The following is an 11,716-nucleotide window of genomic DNA, read 5'->3' on the forward strand; positions in this document are numbered from 1 at the left end:
TTCTTTCCTAGTAGGAGCCTTCCTCATCCTCTAAATTAATTGTACTTGACATCTCTGCAGCATGTTAAGGATGAGTTGTGACTTAGTAAAAGCTGTAATATTTTGTGTTTTGGGCATTAATAATGGGGAAAGCACTGTGTTTGACAAGTAAACCTGCAGTGGGACTATTAGAAGCTTTACACGCTCAGCTCAGCCTCTAAGAGCCTCTGTAGTACTTGTTGAGGGATAGCTCTGTTCATCAAATGAGGCAGTTTATAAAAGAACCCAGTAGCCTCTAAAAGCAGAAGTTGAACTGAATGACCTCTAAGGACCTTGGCAATTCGGAAATCCTGAGCTTTTCAGCCTGACATTACAAACTACTGTAAGTTTTCCATTCAGCCTTCCTCTGCCTCTCTGAATCCGAGAGATTGTCCAGGGCGAACACTCAGGCACCATCTCCTTTAGGAAGTCTTCCTCATCTATGCTTTCTGTTCAGAACTCTTGGGACCCGTAGAGCCCACACATTTGTTGAGCTCTAACACTTGTTGCAGGGTCAGAATCACTTCCCAAAGACCTAGCTGTGTGAGGCACCCCTGTGGCTCCCAGACTCTAGAGGCTCCTCTTTACTCATTCTGTTCTGCCTCTCCCCAGGTTCCCACAGCCCACCCTCCTCACCACTGCGCAGTGTGTATGCAGTTTGTGCGGAAGGAAAACCTACTTTCTCTGGCCTGTCAGCACCAGTTTTGCCGTAGCTGCTGGGAGCAGCACTGCTCAGTACTTGTCAAGGACGGTGTGGGTGTAGGTGAGTTTGCCACAGAATTTGTAAAAGGCTAGCATGAAGTATTTATCTTCAACTCTGCCCCTTTAGGTACTCAGGTCAGCTGCGTGTTTTCTTCTGAGCCTGATTGAGGTTTTTATTGTCAGAACCATTGGTTTCCATTTCCAAACACAGGTTGAACAGTCGCAAGGTTTTTCTCAGTCCTGAACAAAATGAGATGATTAAGGCTATTGTTTGGGCATATATGTAAACATTAGTGTGAGTGCAAGACTACTTTTTGGGAGAACTGTCCTTAAGCTGCCTACCCTATCTTGATAGCTCAAGTGGCAACCATAACTCAGAAACACTCAGAGATTGCTGCTATTTAGGTAACATAATTCAGATTTGGTGATTGGTTCTAGGAGTATTTGTTAGAGTATGACTTGATACTGGATCTAACTTAGCATCACATTAATGGTGTCTGCAGAATCTCATTGTGTTGGGTAGAAATCACTTGCACATAATATTAAACATCACAAAATGAAATTGTTAGCCAAGAACCATATAGGATTTTTTTTTAATGTTTATTTTTGAGAGAGCGTGCACTTGTACATGAGTGGAGGGGCAGGGGAGGAGTTGGACAGAGAGAGGAAACAGAGGATCCAAAGTGGGTTCAAACTCCCAAACCATGAGGTCATGATCTGAAGTTAGACACTTAACCAACTGAGCCACCCAGGTGCCCCTAGGATTTTTTTTTTTTTTTTTTTAATTAAGTTCTGTGCCCAGTCGGGGCTTTAACTCACGTCCTCGAGGTCAAGAGTGGCATGCTCTACCAACTGAGCCAGCCAGTACTGTATAGGATTTAAAAAAAAATTTTTTTTTCAACGTTTTTATTTATTTTTGGGACAGAGAGAGACAGAGCATGAACGGGAGAGGGTCAGAGAGAGAGGGAGACTCAGAATCGGAAACAGGCTCCAGGCTCCGAGCCATCAGCCCAGAGCCTGACGCGGGGCTCGAACTCACGGACCGTGAGATCGTGACCTGGTTGAAGTCGGACGCTTAACCGACTGCGCCACCCAGGCGCCCCGTGTATAGGATTTTTTAGATGATACTGCCTTTTTAGTGGTGCTATTTATTTGTTTTTTGTTGTTTTTTTTTTTATTTTTTTTTCAACGTTTATTTATTTTTGGGACAGAGAGAGACAGAGCATGAACGGGGGAGGGGCAGAGAGAGAGGGAGACACAGAATCGGAAACAGGCTCCAGGCTCTGAGCCATCAGCCCAGAGCCTGACGCGGGGCTCGAACTCACGGACCGCGAGATCATGACCTGGCTGAAGTCGGACGCTTAACCGACTGCGCTACCCAGGCGCCCCATATTTATTTGTGATTTATATGTAATTTGAGAGAAATCTTAGTTGCATCGTTGTAAATATATTAATTTTTCTCTCTTTTTTTTTTTAATACATTCTGTGGCTTCAAGGGTTTCCTATATGGAATCTGAATTTGTTGGTTGAACTCAGTGGGGAAATATATTCTTGTGTCTTCTGTGACGCAGTTGTCCATTGTGTTGCCTTTGTTCAACAGGAGTCTCTTGCATGGCTCAGGACTGCCCACTGCGAACACCAGAGGACTTCGTGTTTCCATTGCTGCCCAATGAAGAATTGAGAGACAAATACAGGCGCTACCTCTTTAGGGACTATGTGGAGGTATGCCCAGCCCCTGTTGTGCCTCTGTCTTCCTGGACCTACTTCCCATCCATTCTCATCACGGTTACTTTGTAGACTAAGCTGCCATTAGGTGCTGTATTTTTTTTTTTTTTTTAATGTTTATTTATTTTTGAGAGAGAGAATATGAGTGGGGGACGGAGCAGAGAGAGAGGGAGACACAGAATCCGTAGCAGGCTCCATCTCTGAGTTGTCAGCACAGAGCCTGACGCTGGGCTCAAAATCACAAACCATGAGAGATCATGACCTGAGCCAAAGTTGAACGCTTAACTGACTGAGCCATCCAGGCGTTCCTACATGCTGTAATTTGAAGAAAGAGCTGCACAGCTTTTTAAAAGTTTAGAAACCACTAGAGTGGTAGTGAAAGAACATACGCCCTGGAGTCAGACTGACAATAACGTGAATCCCACGTCTCTTACTTCCTCACTGTGTAGGCTTTGACCCATTATTTTACCTCTCTGAACCTTGATTTTCTCTGATAGAATGGTCAGGCGTGCTCACCTTCTACCCAGCTGCTTAACAAGCTGTTGTATGTCAGGGGATGAACATGAGTCATGGAGATCTCAGGAGTTGCTCTTGCATTTGGTTCCCTGTGTGATTTAGCACAGAGAAGGGGTATTGCTTCTTGTGCAGTTTAAAAACCTGTCCAGAATTCCAGCGTTTGGAGTCCATCCCCTCCATTGGGCTTCCAGTTGAGACTTGCTGCTTTCATGCAGCACAGTTTTCATCTTTGTCTTTTGTGCCTCAGCTTACTGGATTGACTCATCTCGGTCTTCTTATGCACGTGCTGTGGGATAAGCAGTGCCTTGTTCTTTGTGTTGTTTGCTGCCTTTGGTACATGCGTGAGGGTCATCGAGCCTTTCAGAGTTTTTGTTTTTAGGGAAAATTGGTGTGTGATGTAATAATTCAGTATTTGTATATGTTACAAAGTGATCACCACGGTAAGTCTAGTTAACCATCCATCACCATATAATTGACCCCCTTCGCCCATTTTACCCATCCCATAACTCCCTTCCCCTTTTTGTTTTGTGTTTGTTCATTTTGTTTTTTAGATTCTGCCTATAAGTGAAATCATATGGTATTTGTCTTTCTTCGTCTTACTTCACTTAATATAATACCTTCAGATGCACAGCTGATTGGGCTGTGTTCCTTTCCAGACCTGGTCCCTGTGCACTTTCATCTCACAGACACAATTCTGTATTCCATTTTGTAATCTAGCCTTAAGTCATTCCAGTGATTTGCTATCTAGTTTTAGCTAAACGTTAGAGGTCTTCAGTATCTACCTAATGCTGTTCCCTGTGGCATCCTTTCTGAATTCCTATAGCCCTTTGATGGAAGTCATCAGCTGGAAGAACAGAAGGTGTTTGAGCTCTCAGGGAGGTCTGATTTGGAAGCAGTGACTAGGGGATGTCCTCATTGTTTCCCCTTGGTGTGTTCACAGAGTCATTACCAGCTCCAGCTGTGCCCTGGTGCAGACTGCCCCATGGTTATTCGGGTACAGGAGCCTAGAGCTCGCCGAGTACAGTGCAATCGGTGCAACGAGGTCTTCTGGTAAGAGTGAGTGTGAGTGCTGAGCATCCCTGGGCTCCTGCCTTGTCCTCCTCCAAAGCACCACTGCTGTTGCTGTGGGTGAGGGTGGGTCTGGGAAAGACAGGGTCTTAGAGCCTAAACAGCAGCTCTGCTCCAAGTGGGCTCCACTTGGGCAGTGCTCCAAGTATGTACCCAGCATCTCACGTCCCATGGGATGTTTGACAGTGCTCAGAGACAAAAAAGTGGCACAGATTCTTGGAGACTATGCTGTGGTTTATGCTGCTGAGACTCATGGCACAGAGATTGTGTCTATGTGGGGGTGTATTTGCCTACACAGATAATCCCATATCCCAAATCCCTGTATTTGAAAGCAACAATCTTCAGCATCTGAATCTTTCTCTATGTTGGCCTGCGTAGGTTAATTTTAAAACACTGTAATTCATAAAAGTAGTTTACATCTACTTGGAGTTTATTCCATTCGATAGATATGGGAATAGCTAACGTGTACTGAAGGCTTACCATGGGAAAGACACTATTCTCATCACGTCAACTTCATTGTCACAGCTCTGTACAATTGATACCGTTACCCTTATGTTCTTGGGGAAGAAATGGAGGTGTGCAAGGTGATGGCAGAGCCATAATTTAGGTCTATATCTATGTCTGTTCCTAATCATGCCTCCCTAGAAGATTCATGGTAGCGCTTCAGAGAAACTACATGGAAAGTGTGTGTGTGCGGGTGCGTGTGCGTGTGTTCTTGCCGTTCAAGACATTGTTGAGAGAGTCTGTGGCTTACCAAAGGTTAAGAACCAGTAGCATAGTTGTTCTCCATCATTTGTGTCACTTGTTATGAACTTGTTCCCCTGGGGCATTTGTTAGACTGTTTGCCTGAGAGCCTTCACTACCCAACATAGTATTGGCTTGGATAAAAGGAAATTAAAAACACGGAACTGTAGCCCAGTGAGTGTTGGAGTGTTTTTCTCTTCTGATTTTAAGTTTCAGGCATCGTCAGATGTATCATGCAGGCAGCACCCATTCTGACAGATGTGCATACTGTGTGCATCTGGCTGGGAGCTAAGTCAGAGCTCTCGGAAAGTGGATCTCGGTTTTGCCTGGGATCTGAGCTAAGTTATCTGTCTCAGAGCACCTTACCGTGCACTTTGAGTAAACTCTGAATTTAACATCCTTTCAAAGAGGGTTGACACCACACAAGATAATTTAAGACAGAAACGTTTTATTTGGGTGTATTGAGAGTATATCTTAGAAGTGCTTAGATTGAAGAGAAATTCATACAATATTTTAAGTATAATTCTGGGTGAGTAAAGATCCCCAAGGCCTTGAGAGGTAACTTTACTTCTTTGAAAAGCTCTAATTCAGTATCTTTTGGCTTGGACAGAAGGAAAATTGAAAACATAGGACCCTGGCCTAACAATTATTTGAATGTCTTTCTTTTCTGGTTTTAAGTTTCAAGTGTCGTCAGATGTATCACGCCCCCACAGACTGCGCCACAATCCGGAAATGGCTCACGAAGTGTGCAGATGACTCCGAAACAGCCAACTACATTAGTGCTCACACTAAAGACGTAAGGACTGTATCTTACCTGTCATGGATCTGCCCTCCTTAATGCTGCCTAGGTCCTCGCCTGGGAGGCTGGCTGGCTTTTTGAGTGCGGAACACCCAGGGCCCCAGGGCCCTTGCTGAAGTCTGCAGACCCTTTCCCAGACTTGGCAGAGTTGTCAGCGGATTATCATAGTATGCGTTGGATGCATTTATTTTAATAAAATGCTGACCTACCTGGAAAAGTTTGACCAGTAGAAGAACTAATTAGAAGAAAACCAGATTTTGTTTTAATGCCTCCCAGGCTTTAATAGCCCTGGGTAGGAGGTGGTTGATAGCAACACATAATAAAGAGCGAGGCTTTCATGCAAGCCTGGGCATGCCCAGTTCTCATTCTGAAACTTCCCATGGGAAAACATGGCCCTCAGCCCCTTGAACCCTGGGTGACTTGGCACCTACCCTATGCCAGTCATGTGCTGAGTTGCTGCACTCACAACACAGCTGTGACTGTGACATTAAACATAGTCTACTTCGTGGCAGTGGGAGAGCAGAGCGTCAGACTGGTCTCTGCATTGCTGCCTACGTTGTGGCACCTCTCAAATGAGAGCAGGTGAGCTTTAGAGGTTGTTTCCTTGCTCTCTCGTTGAGGCAGAAGTCCAGGCAAGCTGACCAGGACGTGGTCTGGTGTGGCAGCTCTTGTGCTGCTTGGCATTCTTTCCAAGCAGGAAGACATTGTGCTGACTCAGCTTGTGCTTAATCTGAGCAGCCTCGTGGCAGAGACAGATGGTGGAAGACTTAGTGGGGCTCAGCCAGTGCTTGGAGTGTTTCAGAGCCAAACGTGCTGACCTTATTTCCTTGAATTGCTGTTCCAGCCTCAGCGACCCGCCACATTTAAGTGAGATGCTCCTCCCCAGAAGGGCTCGCACGATGAGCTGCTGGGCACGGGTGCCAAGAGCTTTGTGTAATTTGTCTTAGAACCAGCCTGGTGGTGTGTGAGCCTAATGGCGCCCTTCTGTCTCCTCAGTGTCCAAAGTGTAACATCTGCATTGAGAAGAACGGAGGCTGCAATCACATGGTGAGCAGAAGCCTGTACCCTTTGCATATGTGCCATGGAGCCTTTGATCAGCGTGCCCTTAACATGTTCTCTTCTGTTTCCCTCTGACAGCAATGCTCCAAGTGTAAACACGGTGAGTCCTAGGTGTGGTGCACAAGGCCCAGCAGCACAGTCTTGTGCATGGGTCTCCAGTGCTTGTTTAGTGAGTGCTTTTGTAGTAAAGTGACAAAACAAAGGGCAGCCTTGGTCACTTATAATCGCCAGCGTAAAGCAGCTCTTGATTTTTGACTTATTACTTTCTGGTGCCTCTTATAATCCTGCTGCCATCTCGCTCACACATATAGTCAGAAGTGAAGGTTGGGATGACTCTTTGACAACCTCATGATCCTCAGTCACCCAAGAAGATTTCAGTGTGTTCTTTTTATTTTTGCCAAGGCAGGTAAGTTTGGGGCTTATCTGTGCTACTTTACAGATAGCTTTTAGAGCAGCTGTTTTATTGGAAGGAGTAACATAATAGTCTTCCTTCAAGGTTTTATAAAGTTTCCACAGGGTCTTTTGATTTGGTCTTTCGGATCTTCTTCATCCATCAGGAGTAGCTTGCATAGAAGGACCTGTTGGTTTTGCTCTCCTTCCTGCAAGATCAAATAAAGAAATAAAATCCAAGTAGAAAGTATGTCCAGACAAGTCTACACAGCAGCTTTGATGCTGACCAGGGGGCCCTGAGGGTTTCTCTTTGTAAGGGTCTCATCTCATGCTATTTTTCCCAGGAGCCCACTGTAATCAGAGTGAACATGGCAAGGCATTAGAAGGAAATAGCGATTGAAGTGTAGAATGAAGATAGACCACTGGTAGTGGCATATTTCCTCAGTGGTATCCCACCCTATGCATTTGAGTGAGAGGGACGTGTATCATCTACTTAGAACAGTGCATAAGACGTGCATACGGTTTAAAGAGAAATGACAAAGTGAACACCCCATCACATTCCTCACACTCAAGAAGTTCTCTGTGTGTCCCTTCCCATAGTCTCTCCATCCCTTACCACCCAGAGTTACTACCATCCTTTGCTTTGCTATATAGTTCTACCACCTATACGGGCAACCCTAATATTTACGACCATAGCAAGCACAACCTACCTGATTAAGGAGATCACAGTTTTGCTGCTATTTGGCGAGGGCTTCCAGGAGAAGGGAAGCGAACAACCTCTAGGTCTCTGGGTTTGGCTTTAGCTCCTCCACATTTTTATAAGAGGTCTTTTTGGTAAGTCAGTGAGCCAACTTGAATCCTGGTAAAACAGAGTTTACCCACTGTCGGTGTCTTTGGCAGAGATAGGTTATAGATCAGGTTTTGGCCATGTGACAGACTGGTTGGCTCCTCTCCATGAGATGGTAATTGTTGGATGTATAGTAGATCTTTATTTTTCCCTCTTTGCTTCCTTAGTGTAGAAGCAGACTTATAATTCTGAATATGAACTATTGGGTAGCTGTTGGTTTTATAGAAATGTTCTTTTTTAAATAATGACAGAATAGGGGAAAGCCTTTATTCCCAGCTTCATGTACAAAATGTTCTTAGGACGGGTGTTACGAGGGTGGAGGTAGTCAGGAGGGAAATACGTGTTCTGGACGAACAGATGGGCCTCATTGGACAAGTTTCTGCTTCTCAGTGGCATTGACACAGCCTACTAGTGGTCTTGTACAGTCAGCATCTACCTGTGTTGGGTTAAAAAGGCACCAAGCTTATGTGCTCATGGAACTGAGAGGTTCCTCTGGCTACTGTTCATATCAACAAGAAAAGGCCACAGGGACAGTGGGATGTGACAGAGAGGAGATGTGCACATTCCATCTGGAAAACAGTACCCTTGGGAAGTTCTGGTCAGGTGACAACCCCACCCCACTCCCCTCACAGGATCTGTCTGTCCTACTGCTTTGCCTGTGCCTTTGGAGGAATGTGATCTTATCTTGTGGGTGTAAATGCCTCTTTCTCCATCCTTCACAGACTTCTGCTGGATGTGTCTAGGAGATTGGAAGACCCATGGCAGCGAGTACTATGAGTGCAGTCGGTACAAGGAGAACCCCGACATTGTCAACCAGAGCCAGCAAGCCCAGGCCAGGGAGGCCCTCAAGAAGTACTTGTTTTACTTTGAGAGGGTAGGCATCTTCTGCAGTTGCTCTTCAGGGTTGGGCTTCTTCCAGTTGGCCTTCTGAGGTAGAATTCCCAGTGACTGGTGTACTGGTATGTGCACACGGAAGTCAGGGAATGGAGCTCCTTCAGTGGACCTGAGTGATACCTCCATAAATGTGGCTTTCAGGTTCCAGAGAGCAGCCAAGACCAACAAGCTCTTTGAATGATGGCTGAAGGACAATGAGGGGACCATCAGTCTTTTCCATCCGCTATCATCTTAATCAGATTTAGAGGGCAGTTCTTCCCAGGAAGACTCTTCAGAAGCCCACAAGCATGGCACATTTGGTTTCTAAGCACAGTAGACCAATGGGTACCTAGCCTTGTTTAGTCTTCAGGGTTGGAGCCCTATTGCCCTAGAGGGTAGGGTGATCTGGCAGGCAGACAGGGTTAGTAGTGTGGACTGAAGAAGTCCTCCTCCTGCACTCTCAAGGACACACAGTCCCCATAAGTTAGATGAAGCTGTGGCCATCCTGTGCCAACCAAGGTGTCAGCCATTCTGAACTTCTGTGTGGACTTCTGCTCTTTTCTCCTTTCTCTGTACCCTGTAGTGGGAAAACCACAACAAGAGCTTGCAGCTGGAGGCACAGACGTACCAGCGGATTCATGAAAAGATTCAGGAGAGGGTCATGAATAATCTGGGGACATGGATCGACTGGCAGTACCTACAGAATGCTGCCAAGCTCTTGGCTAAGGTGTGTACCGCCTCACTCTTCTGATCCCTGGTCCAGCGCCTGTCCCTGTTAGGCCCAAACCTCTGAGGATGGGAAACATTGTATGGGGCAAGGGAACGCAGTGCTGTGTACAGCTCTGCACGCTTCTGCTTATGGGCCCATGTTTCCTTAGGCTGTGTCTCCTGAGGACCCAGCCTGCTGCAGGCAGTGGGGGGCACTTCCAAGAAGAGGATTCCACTGCCTCTACCCCAGGGAAGGAACTGCAAGCCCTTTTATAGTTCTCCTTAGGGAGAACTCAAACTCTTTTCTTCTTTTGTCTCATCCACACATCACTCAGAGGGAGCTAAGAGATTGTGTGTGTGGACTCTGATGTCCGACTCGAGGGAAGAGCCTTTGAGGCAGCTGCTGGTAATAAATCAGAGTTTAAAAAAGGAACTGTGGGTTCTTCTGTGACCATTTTTGTTTCAGCTTTTCCCATGTTATCTCCCAATTAATCTGTGATTGAGCTCGGCCTCATTTCTTTTGGGCCCACACCTACAGGGCCAGGGCCATGGCCAGGCTAACTCGCATGGTAGGGTAAGAATTGTGGGAGCTGCCTGAGATGCATGTGGGTTAGGTTCACAGGCACAGGTGCCTTCTCTCTCTCCTATTGCAGTGCCGATACACCCTGCAGTACACTTACCCATACGCGTACTACATGGAGTCTGGACCCAGGAAGAAATTGGTAAGGCCAGGCAGTCCTCTGCTCTGCCCTCTTAGCTTCACAGGTGCCCTTGTCTACTAGCACTTTCCAGGAGAGTGGGGACCAGACTCTAGCTATTGGGAGGGCAGAACAAAACTGTCAGTTTTTTTAAATATATATATATTTTATTTTATTTCATTTTATTTTATTTTATTTCATTTTATTTCATTTTATTTATTTATATCCAAGTTAGTTAGCATATAGTGCAATAATGATTTCAGGAGTAGATTCCAGTGATTCATCCCCTAAAAGCTGTCAGTTTTTGAAGTTCACTTCTCCTCTAGGCATCTTTAAATAGACTGCATGCCCTGGCATTCTGTGTAATAGTAAGGTAGATATGTCAAAGCCCCTGGACAGCTATATTTATAGGGCAATTGGCTAAAAAGTTCTGTGTTCACTTGGAAGGCCAGTGCCCATGCCTGGGAGGATCTCCAGCATACATGTCTCTGAATTATAGTGGACTCTTTTACATCTTTAATTCTGTATCTTAGATATGGGTTATTTTCCCCAATTATAAAGTAATTCACATTTATTTAAATGTTGGAAAACATAGAAAAACATTTGCATCATCCATAATCCCACCAGAAGGAAATGGCCACTGTTAGCATTTTTCAGCCTTTTAGAATTATTTTTATCTATTTAATGTTAATTATATATGTCGCATTCAATTGTTAATAACTGCTTATTGTTGCAGTTGTCATTATTTACCAGGCTGGTAAATACCGGTTTTAATAATAGGATAAATGATTTGTTATATGGTCATACCATCATTTGGGCATTTATTGTTTCTGACTTTCATTATTACAAATAAGACATTGAGGAACATTTTGTGTATAATTGTCCAATGGGTATACAATTACTAAGTCAGATGGTTTGAGTATTTTTAAGACTTGAAGAGCTGAAAAACTGAAAGATTCTGTGAACGCCATGTCTGTGAAGATCCATTGTGATTTGCTTCTGCAACATCTGTTTCCCTGTATGTTGGTAGCATTCTTTTCAATGGCTTAAATTTTCCCCCTGTCTTTTGGGGTAGAGGGTGAGTGTAGCCTTGCCACTTGGCTGTGCTCCTCGGGTAGCCTTTTGATCGGGTTCTGGCTCTGGCTCCAGGAACTAACTCTGCTCGCTGAGGACAGTATCAGGGTTGTCGGTAGCTCTTGCGAGCCTGAGGTGCTGCGTCTGCCCCTCCATCTGCAGGCCCCGCCCCGGCTGCAGCCCCTCTCCTTTTGACCCTCCTGCTCTGCCCATACAGTTTGAATACCAGCAGGCTCAGCTGGAGGCTGAGATCGAAAACCTGTCATGGAAAGTGGAGCGTGCAGACAGCTATGACAGAGGGGTAAGTGCTGCCCTCTTGTTGGCCCTTCTGTTGCAGGCCAGGGAGGACTGCCGTGTTAAAAGTGACAGGGTTGTTAGCATGCGGCCCAGAAGCCGCTGCTGAGAAGGGTGGGGAGGGCAGAACCTTTGACTCTTCATAGCCCCTGATATGGTGGACATGGCTTTGGCTGCTCCCTGCGTGGGACGGCCGTGTGA

At 45.6% G+C, this 11,716-nt stretch overlaps 1 protein-coding gene across 4 annotated transcripts in view; it reads left to right on the forward strand.

The window, feature by feature from the left end:
* ARIH2 (ariadne RBR E3 ubiquitin protein ligase 2) overlaps nucleotides 1-11,716 on the forward strand; it is a 50,009-nt gene that overhangs the window by 35,908 nt on the left and 2,385 nt on the right. For 3 of the 4 annotated variants that reach the window (XM_040445303.1, XM_040445304.1, XM_040445306.1), the window contains 10 exons: nucleotides 631-781; nucleotides 2,321-2,442; nucleotides 3,902-4,011; nucleotides 5,452-5,569; nucleotides 6,569-6,619; nucleotides 6,710-6,731; nucleotides 8,591-8,742; nucleotides 9,325-9,468; nucleotides 10,103-10,171; nucleotides 11,439-11,522. In XM_040445303.1, coding sequence (XP_040301237.1) covers nucleotides 631-781; nucleotides 2,321-2,442; nucleotides 3,902-4,011; nucleotides 5,452-5,569; nucleotides 6,569-6,619; nucleotides 6,710-6,731; nucleotides 8,591-8,742; nucleotides 9,325-9,468; nucleotides 10,103-10,171; nucleotides 11,439-11,522 — 1,023 coding nt within the window. The remainder of the gene's footprint in view (nucleotides 1-630; nucleotides 782-2,320; nucleotides 2,443-3,901; nucleotides 4,012-5,451; nucleotides 5,570-6,568; nucleotides 6,620-6,709; nucleotides 6,732-8,590; nucleotides 8,743-9,324; nucleotides 9,469-10,102; nucleotides 10,172-11,438; nucleotides 11,523-11,716) is intronic. The other variant, XM_040445305.1, reaches the window with a different exon arrangement.

The sequence above is a fragment of the Herpailurus yagouaroundi genome, unplaced genomic scaffold, assembly GCF_014898765.1.
Source record: "Herpailurus yagouaroundi ecotype Mexico unplaced genomic scaffold, PumYag 193, whole genome shotgun sequence".
Classification (NCBI taxonomy): domain Eukaryota; kingdom Metazoa; phylum Chordata; class Mammalia; order Carnivora; family Felidae; genus Herpailurus; species Herpailurus yagouaroundi.